The 18241-nt window shown below is 36.3% G+C and overlaps 2 protein-coding genes across 2 annotated transcripts in view; one reads left to right on the top strand and one right to left on the bottom strand.

The window, feature by feature from the left end:
- LOC144973581 (RNA exonuclease 5-like) overlaps positions 1–16923 on the top strand; it is a 29055-nt gene extending 12132 nt beyond the window's left edge. Inside the window, exons 6-14 of the mRNA XM_078916207.1 lie at positions 11–190; positions 2621–2706; positions 4262–4380; positions 7850–7988; positions 8518–8618; positions 9431–9519; positions 11435–11767; positions 13427–13620; positions 16571–16923. Of these exons, the coding sequence (XP_078772333.1) occupies positions 11–190; positions 2621–2706; positions 4262–4380; positions 7850–7988; positions 8518–8618; positions 9431–9519; positions 11435–11767; positions 13427–13620; positions 16571–16711 (1382 nt within the window). The 3' untranslated portion in view covers positions 16712–16923. The remainder of the gene's footprint in view (positions 1–10; positions 191–2620; positions 2707–4261; positions 4381–7849; positions 7989–8517; positions 8619–9430; positions 9520–11434; positions 11768–13426; positions 13621–16570) is intronic.
- LOC144973588 (zinc metalloproteinase nas-6-like) overlaps positions 1–18241 on the bottom strand; it is a 699617-nt gene that overhangs the window by 299772 nt on the left and 381604 nt on the right. The window lies entirely within an intron of this gene.

The following is an 18241-nucleotide window of genomic DNA, read 5'->3' on the forward strand; positions in this document are numbered from 1 at the left end:
TTCCTTGCAGTTGAAAAACACATCAGAGAGCAAATAGCAGCCAAATTGAAACCATTTAAAATGCAAAAGCCTTCATCAGACGGTCAACTTGTGAACAGCTGTCAAGACAAGATTTCTCGTTTGTGCCTCCTTCTTAGTTCCTATCAGATGAAGCAAGAAGGCTATCCCATGCCTGTTCAGACAGGAAACAGTAAGTTAAGCTAATCTCATTTACAAGGAAATGTGAGATATTATAGTCATGCATAAGATTAATCATTTCAATCCACCAAGTAAGAAATAAGTAATATACAATTTCAATTAAATCTGAATAACATCACATCCAGTACTTTTTATTTTTTCTTTAATGGAAATGGTGATAGGTCAGTCCAATAAAAATGCTCTGTAGAGAGTTGAATCTCCATTCATAAAAGAACTTAGGTTGAAAGTAGCTGCATAATCAAGGATTTTGCTTTCATGAAAATCAAAATTTCATAGACAATACTTGTTTTATAGACCTCATTGTAGGACACAACTATTGAGAAAAATTGATACATTGGGAGTATTACTTAATATTTCATTTAAAAACTATTTTTAAATACAAATTGATAAACTATATGTTGAACCAACGGCATCATTGCCTTCGAAATAGCTCCCCCATTTGTCTCTTGTAGATAAAAATATACTTGAATATTATTACAATGATGTATCAGATGATATAAATTTCTTTTGTCAACAATATAAGAATATCAATATCCAAAGCATCTGCCTACATGAAAATTTAAAAGATTGATTCAGCGTGTTGCTAGTATTCTATGGAAAATTAAAATCAAGTTTCATTACGATAGTTCAACTAGAACATGACTGTCCCCACGGTGAGGGTAGGAAAAAAATTTTCGTACAAATTTCTCTAAATTTTGGATCTGAAATTTGCAGAAACCTAATTTCATTGTTATATAGCTCAGCCAGAGGTATCTAATTTAAAAAAATAATTTTAAATCATGCCTTTCCACCACGACATCATAAGACATTGTCGCCTAGGCATTCAATGAAAGAATATAGATAATCCATCAAACAAGATGTCTGATGTCTACTGGAATCACCCATGTTGTCCATGTTGCTGAACACTGAACATGAACGTGGTATTACCTTTGACATCTAATTAAAGAGAAAAGAATAATCTGTTCGAAGATAACGATATTTTTAAAATTTGTACTTTCCTAACCAAACTGTTCCGCATCATCATAAATTAATATAAAGAACAACATAAGGAGTTACACATTAATATATAGTCTGTTTGCAAGGTCAACTTGAGTAGTTTGATTCAAAATTATTTTGCTCATTTAAAAATAAATTGGAGGGGGGGGGGGGTGCAAAGTGCAAACTTCTAATATCAAGAGATGAAGTGAGTAGAAAAGTGCCAGAAGACAATAGAGAAAAAAACATTTTCGCGTCGGTGATGGGGTTTGAACCTGCGACCTTATTGGTATGACAACTCCGCCTGGCCGATGGGAGCGTGACTCTACCGTATGAGCTATCCACGAACCCCTTCTAATATTTATTGTGTCATTCAGGATTAGCACTGCATAATACTCTTGTCTTGCTTCCGTCGTAATTTCTCCTTACTTCTATCCGAGTGTTGGACACCATCATTCTGCCTCCCTGGGTGGGGATCCTGACCTCCCATAGTGGGCTGGGAGGTACATGCTGTGTCTTCTATCCCCCCATACCCCTGGGTGGGGATCCTGACCTCCCATAGTGGGCTAGGAGGTACATGCTGTGTCTTCTATCCCCCCATACCCCTGGGTGGGGATCCTGACCTCCCATAGTGGGCTAGGAGGTACATGCTGTGTCTTCTATCCCCCCATGCCCCTGGGTGGGGATCCTGACCTCCCTTAGTGGGCTAGGAGGTACATGCTGTGTCTTCTATCCCCCCATACCCCTGGGTGGGGATCCTGACCTCCCATAGTGGGCTAGGAGGTACATGCTCTGTCTTCTATCCCCCCATACCTCTGGGTGGGGATCCTGACCTCCCATAGTGGGCTAGGAGGTACTTGCTGTGTCTTCTATCCCCCCATACCCCTGGGTGGGGATCCTGACCTCCCATAGTGGGCTAGGAGGTACATGCTGTGTCTTCTATCCCCCCATACCCGTTTTCCAATTGTTTCCTGTCGTTGTCTTGGAATGAAATTACTGGGTTTTGTCCTGACATGGCCGGAGTTCCTTGGCTTGGAGGGAAACAGTCGAATGTATAGTTATAGTTTTGGGAGATGATATTGTTCTCCTTGTAAATCATCTCTCTGTTATGCATTGTATTATGTTTAGTTTACTTATTATATTATACGATTTGTAAACATTTGAGTGTATTCCTCTTAGGTGGGACCTGTGCTTGTGTCTGGATGAGACTTTTAGGTGATCTCAAACTAAGTACTTTGACGGTGTGCTCCTGGAATCTACATCTGTTCCCTATTTGAACCAATTCCCCTTTGTCTCACCTTTTCTTTTGTGCTTTAATTGTAATTCTAGAACTTTTTACTATCCCATTTTCTTCCTTTTTACTGGCGCTGATATGACCTTAATGTGTTGCAAGCGCCGTAAAACCATTAAAAACAAAAAACAAATTCTGCCTCCTTTTTTATTTCAGGTATATATGAGGGCTTTGAATTCACGAAAGATCAATATACTGAAGCAACAGCTAACAGTCCTTTGTATGGTTTGGATTGTGAGATGGTATGAATTTTTCAATTGATTTAATGATTAGCATTAATTAGTTCAATGGAGTAATGCTACCCCTCTTTTATTGATTGTATGCATTTAAGTACAATACTCACAAGTTCTGCAGGCAGATCAAACGCACCGACTCACACAGCTATGTGTAACCTTTATCTTTGGTAGTCTGAGCAATGACTAATCATTCAACTGGGGTTTTAAAAGCAATTCAATAACAAAGAGCTGTGACATCAACATCATTCATTCTTTGACTACCAAATGGTTTTCTTTGTATGCAAATATATCTAAATAAAATCTACAAACACAGTCTCGGAACCTTATTTTGCAAGGAAAAGAAGATCGACCCAAATGAAAAAAAAAAAATTTTTTAATTCTAATCTCAGTGATGTTACCAATTTTCTCAAGTGTTTAGATTTTAGGGGATTATGCTATTTCCTTACCACCGGTGTCTAGGCAGGGTTTAAACTTAGGGAACTCCTCAAATGCCCTTAAGAATTAGACCAAATTATGGTTATTACTGCATATAACACTAAGATCAGATGCCATGTTTGAGTACTCTAAAGCCTCATTGTTAACTCTGGACTCATGGACGAGCATGAATTATATTATACTGATCCCAATCTCTTCCAACACCCAACCTACTCCCCCAACCACCATCACCACATTACCACTACTACTACATACGCCACCACTACATCATCATCACTACCACTACTACTACAACCACCACCACCACCACATCATTATCACTACCACTACTGCTGCAACCACCACCACCACCACATCATCATCATCACTACCACCATTACTTCAACCACCACCACCACCACACATCATCATCACTACCACCATTACTTCAACCACCACCACCACCACACATCATCATCACTACCACTACTAGTTCTTGGATCATTTGAGACATTTTTCTGACCCTCTGTCAACTCAGCAATGATAAGGGTGTACTAGATCTGGTTGAAAGCTGTGCATACGAGTTATGCCCTATACCTGTCATCTGCAGTTTTTGCCAAATTGGGACCTAAAATTTGCCCCAAAAAAACCCCAAAATTTGCCAAAAAGACCAAAATTTGCAGAGGAGAACTAAGCGTTTCAGTAAAAATTAACACGCGATACAGAAAAAAATATATATAAAAGACAATTTGTTACATTTAAGGAGGCTACATTTATTATAGCGTTGTTAAAAGATTTTAAAGGATCATTATCCATAGAGAGTAACTTCTCTTGGTTTGGGCCCAGGCAAAGCTGCAACATTTCTCAAGTTTCGCACTTTTTTTTCGTTATTTAGTTTTCGCTTCTTTTTTTTTCCCAAAATTTGACACGCGATTTGCCAATTTCCCCAAAATTGGCCAAAATTTGCGGATCGCCCTGATATTTGCGGCCGCAAAAAAATGCAGGTGACAGTTATACAGAGGCTAGCTTGCATTTGTAACTGCCTGTTTATTGTTACAGAATCTGGTAATAATTCTTATACCATGACCCTTAGAGACTAAATGACTTCTTTTATTTGTTTTTGTTTTTTTTTTGTTTTTTTCTATAGTGTGTGACCTCAATCCACAAAAGTGAATTAACACGGGTATCCATTGTAGCTGAAAATGGTGAGACAGTCTATGACACTCTGGTCAAACCCTATAACAATATTACCAACTATGTGACAAGGTAAGTTACTATGCTATTATTATATCACTAAGTTATATGTTAAATAGAGTGAGAGTTATATTCTAAGGAATATTTCTTTTGAAGAAGTGTGCATACGATGTCATGCCCAGATGTAACATTTGCAAAGGTAGGATCATGGGTGCAAGAGTGCGATTTGTATTTGATTGATTGATTTTTTTTTTTTGTGATAAGAAACTTAACAAATTACTCCATTACAACCTTTGGATTAAACATACAACAATTGTGGACTGCTATTATGAAGACTAGATGCTGAGAACAAGACTTCAAATGACGAGGTGAAGTCCGCGAATCTTGCAGGCTTTTTCAGATTATATGTCTGGTCATAAGTAGACTTGCAGGCTTTTTGAGGTCCAGTTGCTTGCACCCATGGGTAGGATGCATTTTGTTGCCACCTTATGGTTGTTGATTTGGCTGACTTTTATGGCATGAGGATTCTTCTTTGTCTAGATCTGAGATTTGTTTCAAACGCTCTCATTCCCTATTGCCCCAATCCAGAAACTACTGAAGATTCTGTCATACCTGCCAACCCTTCCGCTTTTGGCGGAATCATTCCTATTTCCACTCTTCCTTTTTGTACTATTCCGCCATTGTCTCTAAAATTCTGATTGTTCCCCAAAATGATGATGATGGTAAGAATAAAAAAGAGTGAAGAGAGAGAGAAAGAAAAGGGCGGTGGGGGGGGGGGGGGATGAAATTCCTGTTTTTTGTCTCAAATTTCAATATTCAGGCGTTCTGATTCCACTTTTGGAATGTGAAGGGTTGGCAGGTCTGTACTGTAATCAAATTCAGAACACTTTAATTTGATGAAGTTAGCTACTCTACAAAGTCTCCACCACTGGTCAAGCCAAGGATGCAAGAAGTTTTAAATGGTGGCAAAATTGAGCCCTTTTTCAAACACCCTTTGTGTCCATTAGTTTTCTTCTATCTTAAAATGATATTGTCCCTGAAGATCTTTCATTTATTCGAAAAAAGTTTGAATCACAGCAGCTCAAGCTTGGTAAAGATCAAGGGTAATTAAGTATTTCCCAGTCATAACAGTGCATGAGTTTAGTCATGATATGGGCTCTACGTTCAGGGGTGTTGATAGGATGAAAAATCTAACCTATTTTGGCAATTCTGTGTTCTTTATATAAATCCTAAATAGCAATATCTCTTTTGTGACATTATTTAAAAATCAACAAGCCATAATAAGACAATGACTTCATTGACATGTATATAGTATAGTATACAGTGATGCCAACCTTACGTAAAAAATGCATATTTTTACGCATTTTCATTCATTGTACACATTTTTCTGAGGATTGTACGCATAATTAAATTTATATTATTTAAGCATTTTTAGCATTAATGAACTTTTTTGGTGTCCTTACACACTAAATGTTTCTTGACCCATCAGAATTATACATGGATCTGGAAGTTGATACTATTTATCATCTATAAAGTGTAAGCTTATTCATTATTTCAAATATTGATTATATCATTGCTAGTATGGTCTAATTGCCCATTATCAGATTTAGTGCTAATTATCGAGTTTGCAGAATTGTACGCATTTTTTCAAAAATCTTACTCATTTTGGCTCTCCATTGTACACATTTACATGGGCTAGGGTTGGCAGCACTGAGTATATGCATAAATTTCAATGAATCACGTTTGTGGTAGACAATAGCATGACAATGTTCATCTGAGTCCCCAGCCATGCTGCAGATTTCCTTTATATCTGTTCTGAGTCCCAGGCAGATACCAGTGTCTCATTCCTGTGATAAATCTATCCAGAAACTGCCTATCTTTGAAAATGGAAATGTTTAAAGAAACTTCTGCTCCGTTTAATCTCGGTTCAGCAGAAAAGGCACCCACTTTATTTTTTTATTTATTTGTTTGCGTAGCAGCCAACTGTCCTGATAAAAATAAAATCAAAACTGTCCCAATTAGACAATCTGGAGAAAAATTTTTTTTTTAAATCTAGACTGTTACATGTATGGAAATGACCTTTGCAGGTCACAGGATTATGCTTCTCTGACTAGCAATTTAAAACAAGGAACAGAAAAGGCTCGAAATCTAGAATATATTATGTGATAGTCCAAACATACTGCTGTTTTGGGTCATGATAGTATATTTGTGCATAAGGGTGTCCCGATTTAGCTCTTTGAAAAGTTGGCCACTATGTGTTTGTGTTTTTGTTTTGTCCCATTTAGATAGACGCCAAGAGATTCTATTCAGTGAAGAATGAGACATCGATGTAATTTTTAATTACCTCTTTGCATGATTTAAGCAAAAATAATAAAAATTATTTATTCTTCACAACAGTAAAAAAACTTGAGCTTTTATATAGCGCAATATCCACTAAACGTGCTCAAATCGCTTTACAAGGGGTCCCTGACCAACAGCATCACGTAACACGTAGAACGAGAGATGACGCCTGTTAGGCGATATTACAATTTTTTCGGACAAAGACAACGCTGTTAGCGGCCAGGTACTCATTTTACACCTGAGTACGGTGAGAGAATGTGAGTAAAGAGTCTGTTCCAAGGACTCAACTATGCGCCGAGCGAGGCTCGAACCCAGGACCTTCCGATCTGAATGCGAGTGTCATACCACAAGACCACATAGCCGCACATAGTCATGAGACAAAAAGTAAATGGACATGAAGTCCTTGACCCAGTCTCAACACTAACCCCTGCCTTCCTAAGAATCTCTCTTACCCGTGATCTTACAATTTGGAAAATCTTATTTCCTATTACAGTCTCTAGATTTTAATTTTTATGAAGTAGTCCTTCAGAGCCATTGGGCCCATGGAGCCGGAGTTTATCCCAGTTTCTATAGCGTGAAACAGGCAATAGAAATTGCTTGCTATCCTTTGGATAGGTCACTAGTCTATGGCAAAGTATTTTTCACCAAATCTAACAGACTCAGCTACCCATTCACTGCTTGGTGGACAGGGGGGTCAGAATATATCTCAACAGCACCCTGGATCGATCTTAGTCCCTTTGTGTGTGAAGCGACTGCTTTACCAAGTGAGCTATCGAGACCTCTCCTAAATTTAGGAAATCTAAATCAATTGGTGTTTTTTTTTTTTGTTTTTTTGTTTTTTTTTGTTTTTGTATTTTTTTTTGGGGGGGGGGGGGGGGGTTGTTTCCAAAAAGCATTATAAATATGATAAAATCGAGCATTTATATAACAGTGCTCAAAGCACTTTGCAACCTACATGTTGGGTGGTATTACAATTACTTTTTCAGACCGAGACAACACTGTTAACAGCCAGGTACTCATTTTATTCCCCGAGCACAATGAGAGAATGTGAGAAAAGAGCCTTTTTCAACAATGCAGCCCTCAGAGCCAAACTTGAATCCGGGACCTTCCAGTTTGAAGGCGAGTGTCGCACCACAAGACGACTGAGCCGTACATGATAATCTGATTTATATATTTATTTTTTTCTCTCTTTATTGTTTAGATACAGTGGAATAACACGAGAGATGATGGAAAATGTTACAGTCAGGATAGAAGATGTTCACAAGGATATCAAGGAAATTTTACCATCAGATGCCATTTTGTGTGGGCAGTCTCTCAACTTTGATCTCGTTGCCCTTAAGGTAGTCATCATTCTTATTATCTTCTTTATTATTTTTTTTCATACAATTTGAGAACCCGCAGTATTTGCTGGGAAATAAAGCTATTATGCCAACAGGCACTCATCTAATTTTAGATATTATAACTACTGTATTGTGGAAATTAACATAGATCAAGACAAATCTTTTGAGCAATCAATAATCAAAATATGTCAGTGAATAAATATTGTAGGTCTCTCTCTCTCTCTCTCTCTCTCTCTCTCTCTCTCTCTCTCTCTCTCTCTCTCTCTCTCTCTCTCTCTCTCTCTCTCTCTCTCTCTCTCTCTCTCTCTCTCTCTCTGGTAAAAGAGAGTGTCTTAAATGATATTTTCCCATCCAACAAAAATCTTATGTTCTTTCCTTTATACTGGGAATGAAAGTAATTGGGTGTTAATTTTATAATTTTCATAATGCTTATTATTACTCTTATATTGAATATTTCGAAATTTTTGTTTCACCTTTTTGCAATCTACGTTTACTTATTGCTATTTACTCTCCCACTTTTTTGTTTCAGTTATTTCACCCCTATGTGATTGATACCAGCGTCATATTCAACATGTCAGGAAACAGGGGATGTAAACCAGGCCTGAGGAAATTGTCAGGATTTTTTCTTAAGTATGTTATAAATATAACAAAAACTGATAATGTTATCAGTTTTAGAAATATATTTTTACACCACCATTTTGTGTCATTGCATACCTGCCGAATTTTACCAATGTTTCATAATTTTACGAATTTTAGACAAATTTCATGGCCAAATACGAAATTTTATGGAAAATTACGAAATTTGAATTCTTAGTAATACTTGAATAATAATAATAATAATGATAAGAAGAAGAACTACTACTAATACTACTAAATTAATGATGATAATAATAATAATAATAATAATAATAATAATAATAATAATATTATTATGGTTGTTGGTACACAGTTTCAGAAATTACGAATTCCCTTGTCAAATTACTAAAAATTGACATAAAAATTACTAAATTTGAAGTTTTCAATTCGGCATGTCTGTCATTGATTAGAAAACAACCCATTCTATACATAGAAAATGAAATTTTTGAAATACATGTTTCCATGAATAGTATTTTTTTTTAAATAAAAAGATAATAACTGATTCATGGACTGGAGGAATTCTGGCCACAAGAATTCTTATTTTCACTTTAAAAAATCAAAAAAATCAAAATTTACATTAACATTATCAACAGTGCGAGTGATTGATCATTCCTTGTAAAATGTATTTGATTTCAAAGGCACCATTGGTACTTCTACTCTTATCTTCTAATCAGAATTCAGATGCATATATTAAAATATATTTTTTAAAAATTAAGAAGCAAAAACATCATTGCATATCGTGACTGATATTATTTTAAGATTTTAATTAATTTTTTTTAACTTGGTTTAAATTATTTTTCTTACAGCCGTACAATTCAGAACAGTCCAAATGGTCACTCGTCGGTGGAAGATGCAAAAGCATCCTTAGATTTAGTAAAGCTGAAGCTGAAAAAGGGTGAGTGTTGAAGACCTACCGTTAATGTTGATAAATTTTGAAAATGTCGATTTTATTGCACTCAAATCTAGTAGCTCAGTTGGTACATAGACCGGTAAATTCAGTCAGCTCGTCAAATTCAAATATTTTAAGAAAGAAAGAATTCATGAATCGTAGTCGAACAACGATATTTCTTCAAGTTCTCGTCCTTCCTATTTCGATGTAGTCGAATGACCGTAAAGTAATTAGGAATGTTCCACAGCGCTACACATAGCTCATGGGCCTTTTATATTAATGATAGATATAATGCCAAGGCTAAGCGACACTATTTAGAATTGCCATGTCTGAACACATCCCAGTGTATTTTCACACAGCCTTCGTGAAATTTTTTTTTCACTTTCCAAACCTGTCGATCCCAATGGTAGCCAATTTTAACTGAGCCGCTGAGCGATAAATTTCACTGTTTCGTTTAAGCCAAAATTGACCACATTTACCTGGAGGGTAGTAAAAGTATGAAAAAAGTAAAATGCGAAAGCCGGAAGTGCGTTTTGTAGACACCTTCAAATCGAAAGTTAGGGATTGCTACAGTACATCTCGACTGCCTCACATTGTAAACAAACTGGTTGACCGTTTCTAGTTTCTTCACTGATTGGGTACCTAATTATAAGGAATAATGGTAAGTAGCCTAATTAATTCCCGCACAAATTCATTTTCAGCCATTGTTTTGCTCAAGCGAGCTTGCTGTTTACCTTTCATTTCGATTCTTTGAATTCTTCCGCTACAACGAATTACGAAACGAAGAGTTTCAGTCAATTTTTATAGAGCTCATTTACATTCTAGGTACAGTAATAGGCTCTCAGTCTGTCTGAGTCATTCAATGTATATTATGAAGAAGAAGAGCAAAATGGATCTAGTCCAATTTTACTTAATTCCTTCTTTATTATGTCCCCTTTGTTCACCTGTCAATAATTAGAATAATTTTTATTACCAGTCTTTTAGAGCAGGATAGGTAAAAACGTTTAGTTATTCTCTGAATTTGTTTTTGTCAAATATTATCACAGCACCATAGTACCATGATTTATTATAGCCTAATGATTTGTATAAATGTCAGTGGCCATTTTAGGACAGTTTTGAAATTCAAATAGTGGTCACCATACGAAGTGCAAGTTTCAGGTCACAAAATCTGTCACTTAATAATAAAGGCAAATAGGAGTACATTTCTCAACCTTTTAACCATGTAACATAACTTTGAAGATCTGATCTTTTAAAAAAATTGTTATCTTTTGAATCGCCCTTTGCCCTTTATAACGATGTGGATTTAAATGAAAACTTAATTTGAATTTATTTTTTTAACGAAGTACTTATGTAATAAGGAAAACGAGATTGAAATGTGAAAAAAAAACCCCCCAAAAAAACAAATAAATAAATAAACAAACAAACAACTACATAGGATAACTTGTGGACGTTGAAGATGCAGGACATGCCCACATTTATTCGTGGAAAACTCCATCAATTTCCCAGATAGAAGACCATCTAAGAGTAATTTACATTTGTCCAAAATTTAGGACGGTTGCATCTGTAGCTCAAATCTATTTTTTAGAACCCAATTGAATTCTCATGCAAAAATACTAAACCATTTATCACAGGGATGTCAAACTAAAATCGATATGATAAGGAATGATTTCATTTGCACATGCTTAGTAGTTTTTTTTTGTAAAACAAAGGAAGATTTAAAATATTTTTTGGGGGTCTTCTTCTTCTTCTTCGTTCCTCTGATGGACATCTATGGCTGCAGTCCGATATCTGCTATGAAGTCTGTGGTCCGCTTTAGGTCCTCAGCCTCACCATAGATTTTGGGGGTAAATTATGGACTTTATTCTTGTAATAGTGTTGATTTTTATAAAATTTGAAATTTTCATCTTCCCACACTACACAGGTTTGGAGTTTGGTGATGCTACAATATCCGGAACATACTTTCCCAGCATAGAAACCTACTTCTTGGGTGATGAACAGAGTGGCAGTGGTGATGCAGTTGAAAAAGCAGAAGCCATTGAATGCAAATCTCAAGACACATTGAAGAGAACCCTGCCAGATGCTGCCGAGCAACATTCATCTGCAAAAATCATGAAAACCTACAAGGATAGTTCTGTGCAAGATGCTTCATCCAAACCTCATAGTATAAGGCAAAGAACAACAATGTTTAATCAAAATAACAGTGTACATGTGTCAAAAAGTTTCTTCAAATTGATAGAGGAGGCAGGAAGAACAGGTATGTATTATTCTTTGTCATTTTAATTTTGTTTTGTTTTGCACAATGGAATGATTTGTCATACAGTCCGTCCGCTCATTAAGTTTTTATGCATCAGAAGGTGCAGGTAAGAGACGGCAACAACTGCAATGTTGTCTTGTGAGTGAAGCCATTACTGATTTCCATTTATGCGCGGCCTATATAATTCGAGAGAATTGTTGAATTGATGTTTGATATGATAAATCTACATTTAACTGCCATAAAAGAAGCTGTATCATTCAAGAGGCAAAATTTTTCTTTTCCTGTTGTATAAGTTTCATGTCATTTATTGCATATGGATATTCAGAAGTTCCCACTTATCTGTTGTTCTAATCCACAAAATGGAAATTTTTAAGAACTATTTCAAATCTTTTGGAGTGTTGAAATTTTGAGAAAATGTTAATGTACTGTCAAGATAGATATTAAATTTTGTTTATTTCTTTAAAAATATTTACAATGATTGTAAGTTTACACAGTGGAGCACACACATGTGACAAACATTTGTATTCAGAGAATAGTTTAAATAGAATTTGTAAAACAAAAAAGAGAGAAGGACAGCACAAACTCCACGGGAGTGAAATAATGCAAACTCACTGTATCCAAAAAGTGTCTGATTAACCCAGTGCTACAAGTACAAGAACCAACAATTGAAATAAAACATGAGAGGACATTAGGGGAGCCTTTCAAATATGTGTTTATTTATTTATGAAAGATGCGTTAGCACAATGGGAGTAGTGGGATAATAATAATAATGGTATAGATTTATAGTACGCCAAGCGGGTGGTTGGATGGGAGCATCACCCTTGAATCATATACCTATGATGTTCGCATGGATGTATGATCCGATAGTGATGTTTCTTCTTCTCTTTACTAGCCTATCCTGCTTCTTTGGTTTGTGATTGTATTTTTGACAGGGGATATTTTTTTTTTCTGTAAATCTTCTACCTGTTTGTTCTTGGTTATTTATAATTTAGCTTATGATATCTTTAGGTTATGATTTTGATTTACATTTGTACTATTTTTGTTAGATTGCTTGTTTTTTTGTTTCAGCGGTCTCTCATATAACCTCAATTGTGTTGGAAGAGACCTAAAGCAACAAACAAACAAAATAGTACGCCAAACATCCCTTCATCAGGAGGGCTCTGGGCGCATAACATAGATTAACTTAATCATTAAGCCCTAACACAGTACACGAACAACGCTAATTATACACATAATAAAAGAAAGCCTGTCGGAATAAGAATGTCTTCTATCGACGCTTGAATTCCTCTAGTGAAGACGAAGAACGTATCTCTAGTGGTAGTGCTAGTGATAGACATGTTTGGAGTTTCCCTCATTAACCATAATAAATGTGATAAGATAGTTGTAAAGCTGAAACTCCATCGATTTGATTATTATATCAATGAAATTATTTCTATGGATTAACTTTCCAAGACCTCTACCCCCTTCCAAAAACTGACAGTCAGCTAAATATCAGGTCACGTTTTTCAACATCACCTTCACAGTTGCTGTTTTGCAGTTTAATACTATACAGTGAGCGAGATGTTACAAATTGCCGCAGAGATCCAACAAGGAAAAGTATTGCTTAAAGTCAGTAATTTTTCATTTATATTTTTTATCTGCTTTTTTTTTTCATTATAGGGTGCATAATTGGCAGAGAATCTTTTACATCAAAGTACGAAGCGGAACCGATTGAGAAATGTACAGTGACTTCTGACAAGGAGGCATACCAGTCGGCTAAGCAGGCTCTTGAACAGAAGGAGTTGATTTGGGTGTATTTTAACAAGTACAGGCGAGCATTGTCAGATCCTGAAAGTACAAAAGACGACATAACGGTGAGGATATATTACTATATGACTTATGCATTTAAGTTTATCTATAGCTTGAACGTATCCACGACAACGCCAAAGAGCCATTTTGAAGCACTCAGTCCACAATACTCTTCAACTGTCGTAACGTCACTTCCTTCCTAATGACGCATGGTAACTTAGTAATTACGGCTCTAAACTATCGGAACAATGGCGGACGCCCGTATGAAATATTTCCCCGGCGAGTATAAAAGCGTATCCAGAGGGGAAAAAAACATAAATTTGATCATGTTTTGACTTTTACACATTTTGATCACAAGGCATATGAAAAGTTCTAGCCAGCATGAAGAATAAAAAGTAATGATTTTCTTTGTTTAGAACCAAGATGGCCGCCGTTGCCAGGCGGCGTGACATCAGACTACTGAATCCAATTAGAGAGACTATCTTCAGTTTCAGGTTCAGCTGATACCTGCTGTGATTAACAGAATATGTGACATCTGGGGGTACAAATTGTGGAATACACTATGAGTCACGTTTACCCTCTTTATTTTCTAGTACCAAAAGAATAACAGAAATAGCTTCTCATAGAACATGATCAAAAGTCTACACTTTAGGCATACTGCTTTGCATGGGTGCCCACTTTTCAGGGATATCTCGGAGTTACAGGGTACAGATTTTCAGGGTTATTTCCGAACTCTTAACGGGTCCAGGGTATAATAAAGTTATAAGGTGAATTGTGATCATGACGACTCTACTTCCAACAATGACTAGAAACAGCCCTTTAAACTGCTGAGAACTATAAATCAATTTGTTGGATGTTGATATTATTTAATCTCCAACTACAGAGAAAATTAAGATTTCTTTGATTTCGATATATTGACTTCGAGAACCACAGTGAGATCTTAACTGTCGTTTTTTTTCAGAAAGAAAGAAAGAAAACTCATTCCACTTCGAGTTCATTCGTACAATTCTGCCCAAAATCCTCCTTTGTTTTACAAACGAAGTTCAGAAGGTGTCTAGAATTTCAGTCTTTGTTTCTCAACCTTGTTGCCAAGATGTACATCATGTATTAATCTAATCAAATCCTTGTGATGGATGTAAATAGAAATGTAATAAATCAGTTGTCGAGCTGCATGACTGAAGAAAAAATACAATGACATGAACTTTCCTGATTGATGTCAGAAATTAGACACACCAGGCATGTGCTTTTGTGTTCCATGCAGGAGAACACTTTCTTTTAAAATACTTCACGTTTTTTTCCCCTCCTCTTCTTCTAGAGATTATTTACAACAGGGAGGGGGGGGGGGGGGGGTTGGTGCTGCATCCCCCAAATGGGCTTGACCATGGTTCCTGGCATTATTTCGGAATTTTTCAGGGGGGCTGTGAAAGTCAGGGAAACATTTTATGATAGGAGTTTGACTTGTTGAAAACTCATCGTTGTGTGCATAGAAACAATAATAATAATAATGATGATGATAATGATAATAATAACAATAATAATAATAATAATAATTCATTTATATAACTATAACTCCCATGTCACATGAACACAGCTTTTGGCGCACAAAATAAGAAATATTAATATTTCCTTTCATTTTCTCACTCACGCATACACACACACACACTCATGCACACACACAAACACACACAAACACACACACACACACAGACACGTGTAAGTAATTAATGTGGCAATTGAAATGAAGAAAGGATAAAAAAGAATAGAGTGTAAAGCTACTTACTGTAATTTCTTTGACTGAAAAAAAAAATAAATAAAAAATCAAATTTTATGTTTCTAATATAATTTTTCAACTTAATTTGAGGCATCTATTTTACTGTGACACAGTGCGTACCAGATTGAACCGATGGTCACAATGTTGATGGTATTAAGTACAAGTGGGCCATGCCTACATTTTTCAAAACTCATAGGTTCACTGTCTGTCTCTATTTTAAAAATGCCCAAGTCATATTTCATTTCAGCACATAGTGTCAGCGTCTTATTTTACCCTTTTGATTGATATAAAATGAATGAGATTTGAATAAGGCTATAAGTACATTGCATCCAAGTAACTTTGTCAAATTGTTTTTGACCCATTGCCTCAAAATAGTATCGGGTTCTCACGATAATTTTGCATTAACAGCTGAATTTGGTTGTTTATATTTCATAAATGAAGATAAATATAGTATGTGAAGGTGCGAAAAATGAACCAGTGCTGATGGTTTTCCTTGGATCCGTGGAAATCCGCAAATTTGGAGTCAAGAGGAGGAATTTCCTCCTTTTAAAAATTACATTTTCTCGAAACAATGTGCTAGCAATGAGAGAGTTGATGTGTGGTGGAACACACAGGTGCAGTTTCCCACTCTCCAGAAGTTAGCTAGAGTATCAATGATAGTCTATCATCTCAATTGCTCTAAAAGTGGGGTTTAGTGCAGTAAAAATTGGGCTTAAAGGCAACCGTTCAACATTTTCCTACTTTTTCACATGTTGTCCTCATCAGCACTGATGAAGATTATTTTTAATCATCTTAATAACTTTAAATTGCCTTCTCTGCATCTGGTTTCTCCCCACCTGCCCCAACAAAATAATTTATTGAAACTTTTATAGTGCAAAATACACTAAACGTTCTCAAAGTGCTTTACAAGGGGTCCGTAGCCAACAGCAACACTTAACATGGAGTACGACACATGATGCCTGTTAGGCGATATTACAATTTTTTTCAGTCAGAGACAATGCCGTTAACGGCTAATTACTCATTTTACACCTGAGTACAGTGAGAGAATGGGACTAAAGACTTTTTTCCAAGGACTCAATTATCCAATGCTTAGAGCAGGACTCGAACTGTGGACCTTACGATTTCAAAGGAATTGTCATTCCACAAACCCACGTAACAGTATTGAGGTATGTCACATTTTTATTATGTTAAATAGTCTTCTTAGCCTTAATACCACCCATTTTTATCCTTTGCTTTACAACTAGGCTGCAAAACACAAACTGGACGGACGTGTGAGGAAGGTGGTGACTAATGCCAAAGACAAGAGTTTGATCATTCTGATGATGACTGGGAGAGACGACGTGAATGCTGGCACTTTTATCAAGATCAAGGGTTCAGTTTCCTGACAATGGCTGGCATTATAAATAGTTAATAAATACTACTGTCATGGAAGCCTCTGAGATAGAGAGCCTGCAATGTTAAGAAATTCAAGCAAAAATGTAAAAATGGATTATGTCTATTTATGCCCAACATCTCACAGCACTTGAATTATAACACGTTATAATCATTAATAATTCTGTACAGTAATACATCAAGATCTATTACACCCACCCCTGTCTGATAACTCTTATAGAGTTGGTGATTCCGAAGTATATGAAGAATTTTTGTTTTTGTGTTTCTTCTTTCTCACCACAAGCTACATCTTAGCCCAACAAGGTTTAGGAACAGAATGAATTAGGTTAGTCTTGTGATTTACTTTGCGTATGTCTCTAAGACAAGCCTCAACCAATCAGTTGCTAGAGAAAGAACAATAACGGAAGGAAGATAGAGAGAAGAAAAGTGAGAGTGAGAAAAAGAATGATAGATAAAACAATCCGGGGAGGGGAGAAAGAGGAGAAAAGGTAAGACCAGCAGTGATACGGTCATGGGGTGAATAGTATTGATCAGATTATAGGGTAAAAGGTGAGTAGTATTCACTGCAGGCAAGGAGTGGGTCAAGTTCATGACGGGGCCAAATGGAATTTAAATGAGTACATGAGTACCAGTACTGACTGCATGTCTGATATAGGTTTATATTGTTGTTAGACTAAAGAGACTAAGACCCAGTTGCTCACATGCTTGTGTTCGAAGACTCGTTATCATTTGTCATGAATAAAAAAATATCTTGTTTATAATCAACCTACCTTGGTCATAGAAACAACTTAATAAAATAAATAAATAAAATTCCCTTTATTCATCCCACAGGGGAAATTTGTCTCTAGGGTCTATTCCAAGGGAAGACTGAAATAACCCAGCAAATTAAGCTAGGGCGAGGTGACTTGCTCAAGGCCACACAGCGCAGCGGCGGGTGGTTGAACTCGGTACCTTTCGGGTATGAAGCAAAGACCGTACCACTGAGCCACGCTGCCCCTAACTGTAACTAAAACAAGTAACTATCATAAACATCCCAACTGAAACAAAAAATGATTTTGTTTATGATCTATCCACCTTGATCATGAAAACAACTAGAACTATGCTGAAACTAGAAACTATATTACTCATCGTTAATATACAACTTGGCTCTGTATAGTTTCAAGTAAATATTTAATTTAATCAGGAAGAAGCATTAATTCTGCCTCTAGGTACCTCATCGCTGTCATCGTTGGGAACGCTTTGAGATCAGCTATGTCCAGTCCCTTGTGTTGATATTGTGTCTTGTGAGCTTCCTTTATAGATTGTCTTCTTCATTCGACCAGGAATTGATCAATTGTGGCCTGTTAGCTTCCTTTATAGATTGTCTTCTTCATTCGACCAGGAATTGATCAATTGTAGCCTGTGAGTGTGAGCTTCCTTTATAGATTGTCTTCTTCATTCGACCAGGAATTGATCAATTGTGGCCTGTGAGCTTCCTTTATAGATTGTCTTCTTCATTCGACCAGGAATTGATCAATTGTGGC

The sequence above is a fragment of the Berghia stephanieae genome, chromosome 5 (assembly GCF_034508935.2).
Source record: "Berghia stephanieae isolate SIO BIC M18660-M18661 chromosome 5, UCSD_Bste_1.3, whole genome shotgun sequence".
In the NCBI taxonomy this organism is placed as follows: Eukaryota; Metazoa; Mollusca; class Gastropoda; order Nudibranchia; family Aeolidiidae; genus Berghia; species Berghia stephanieae.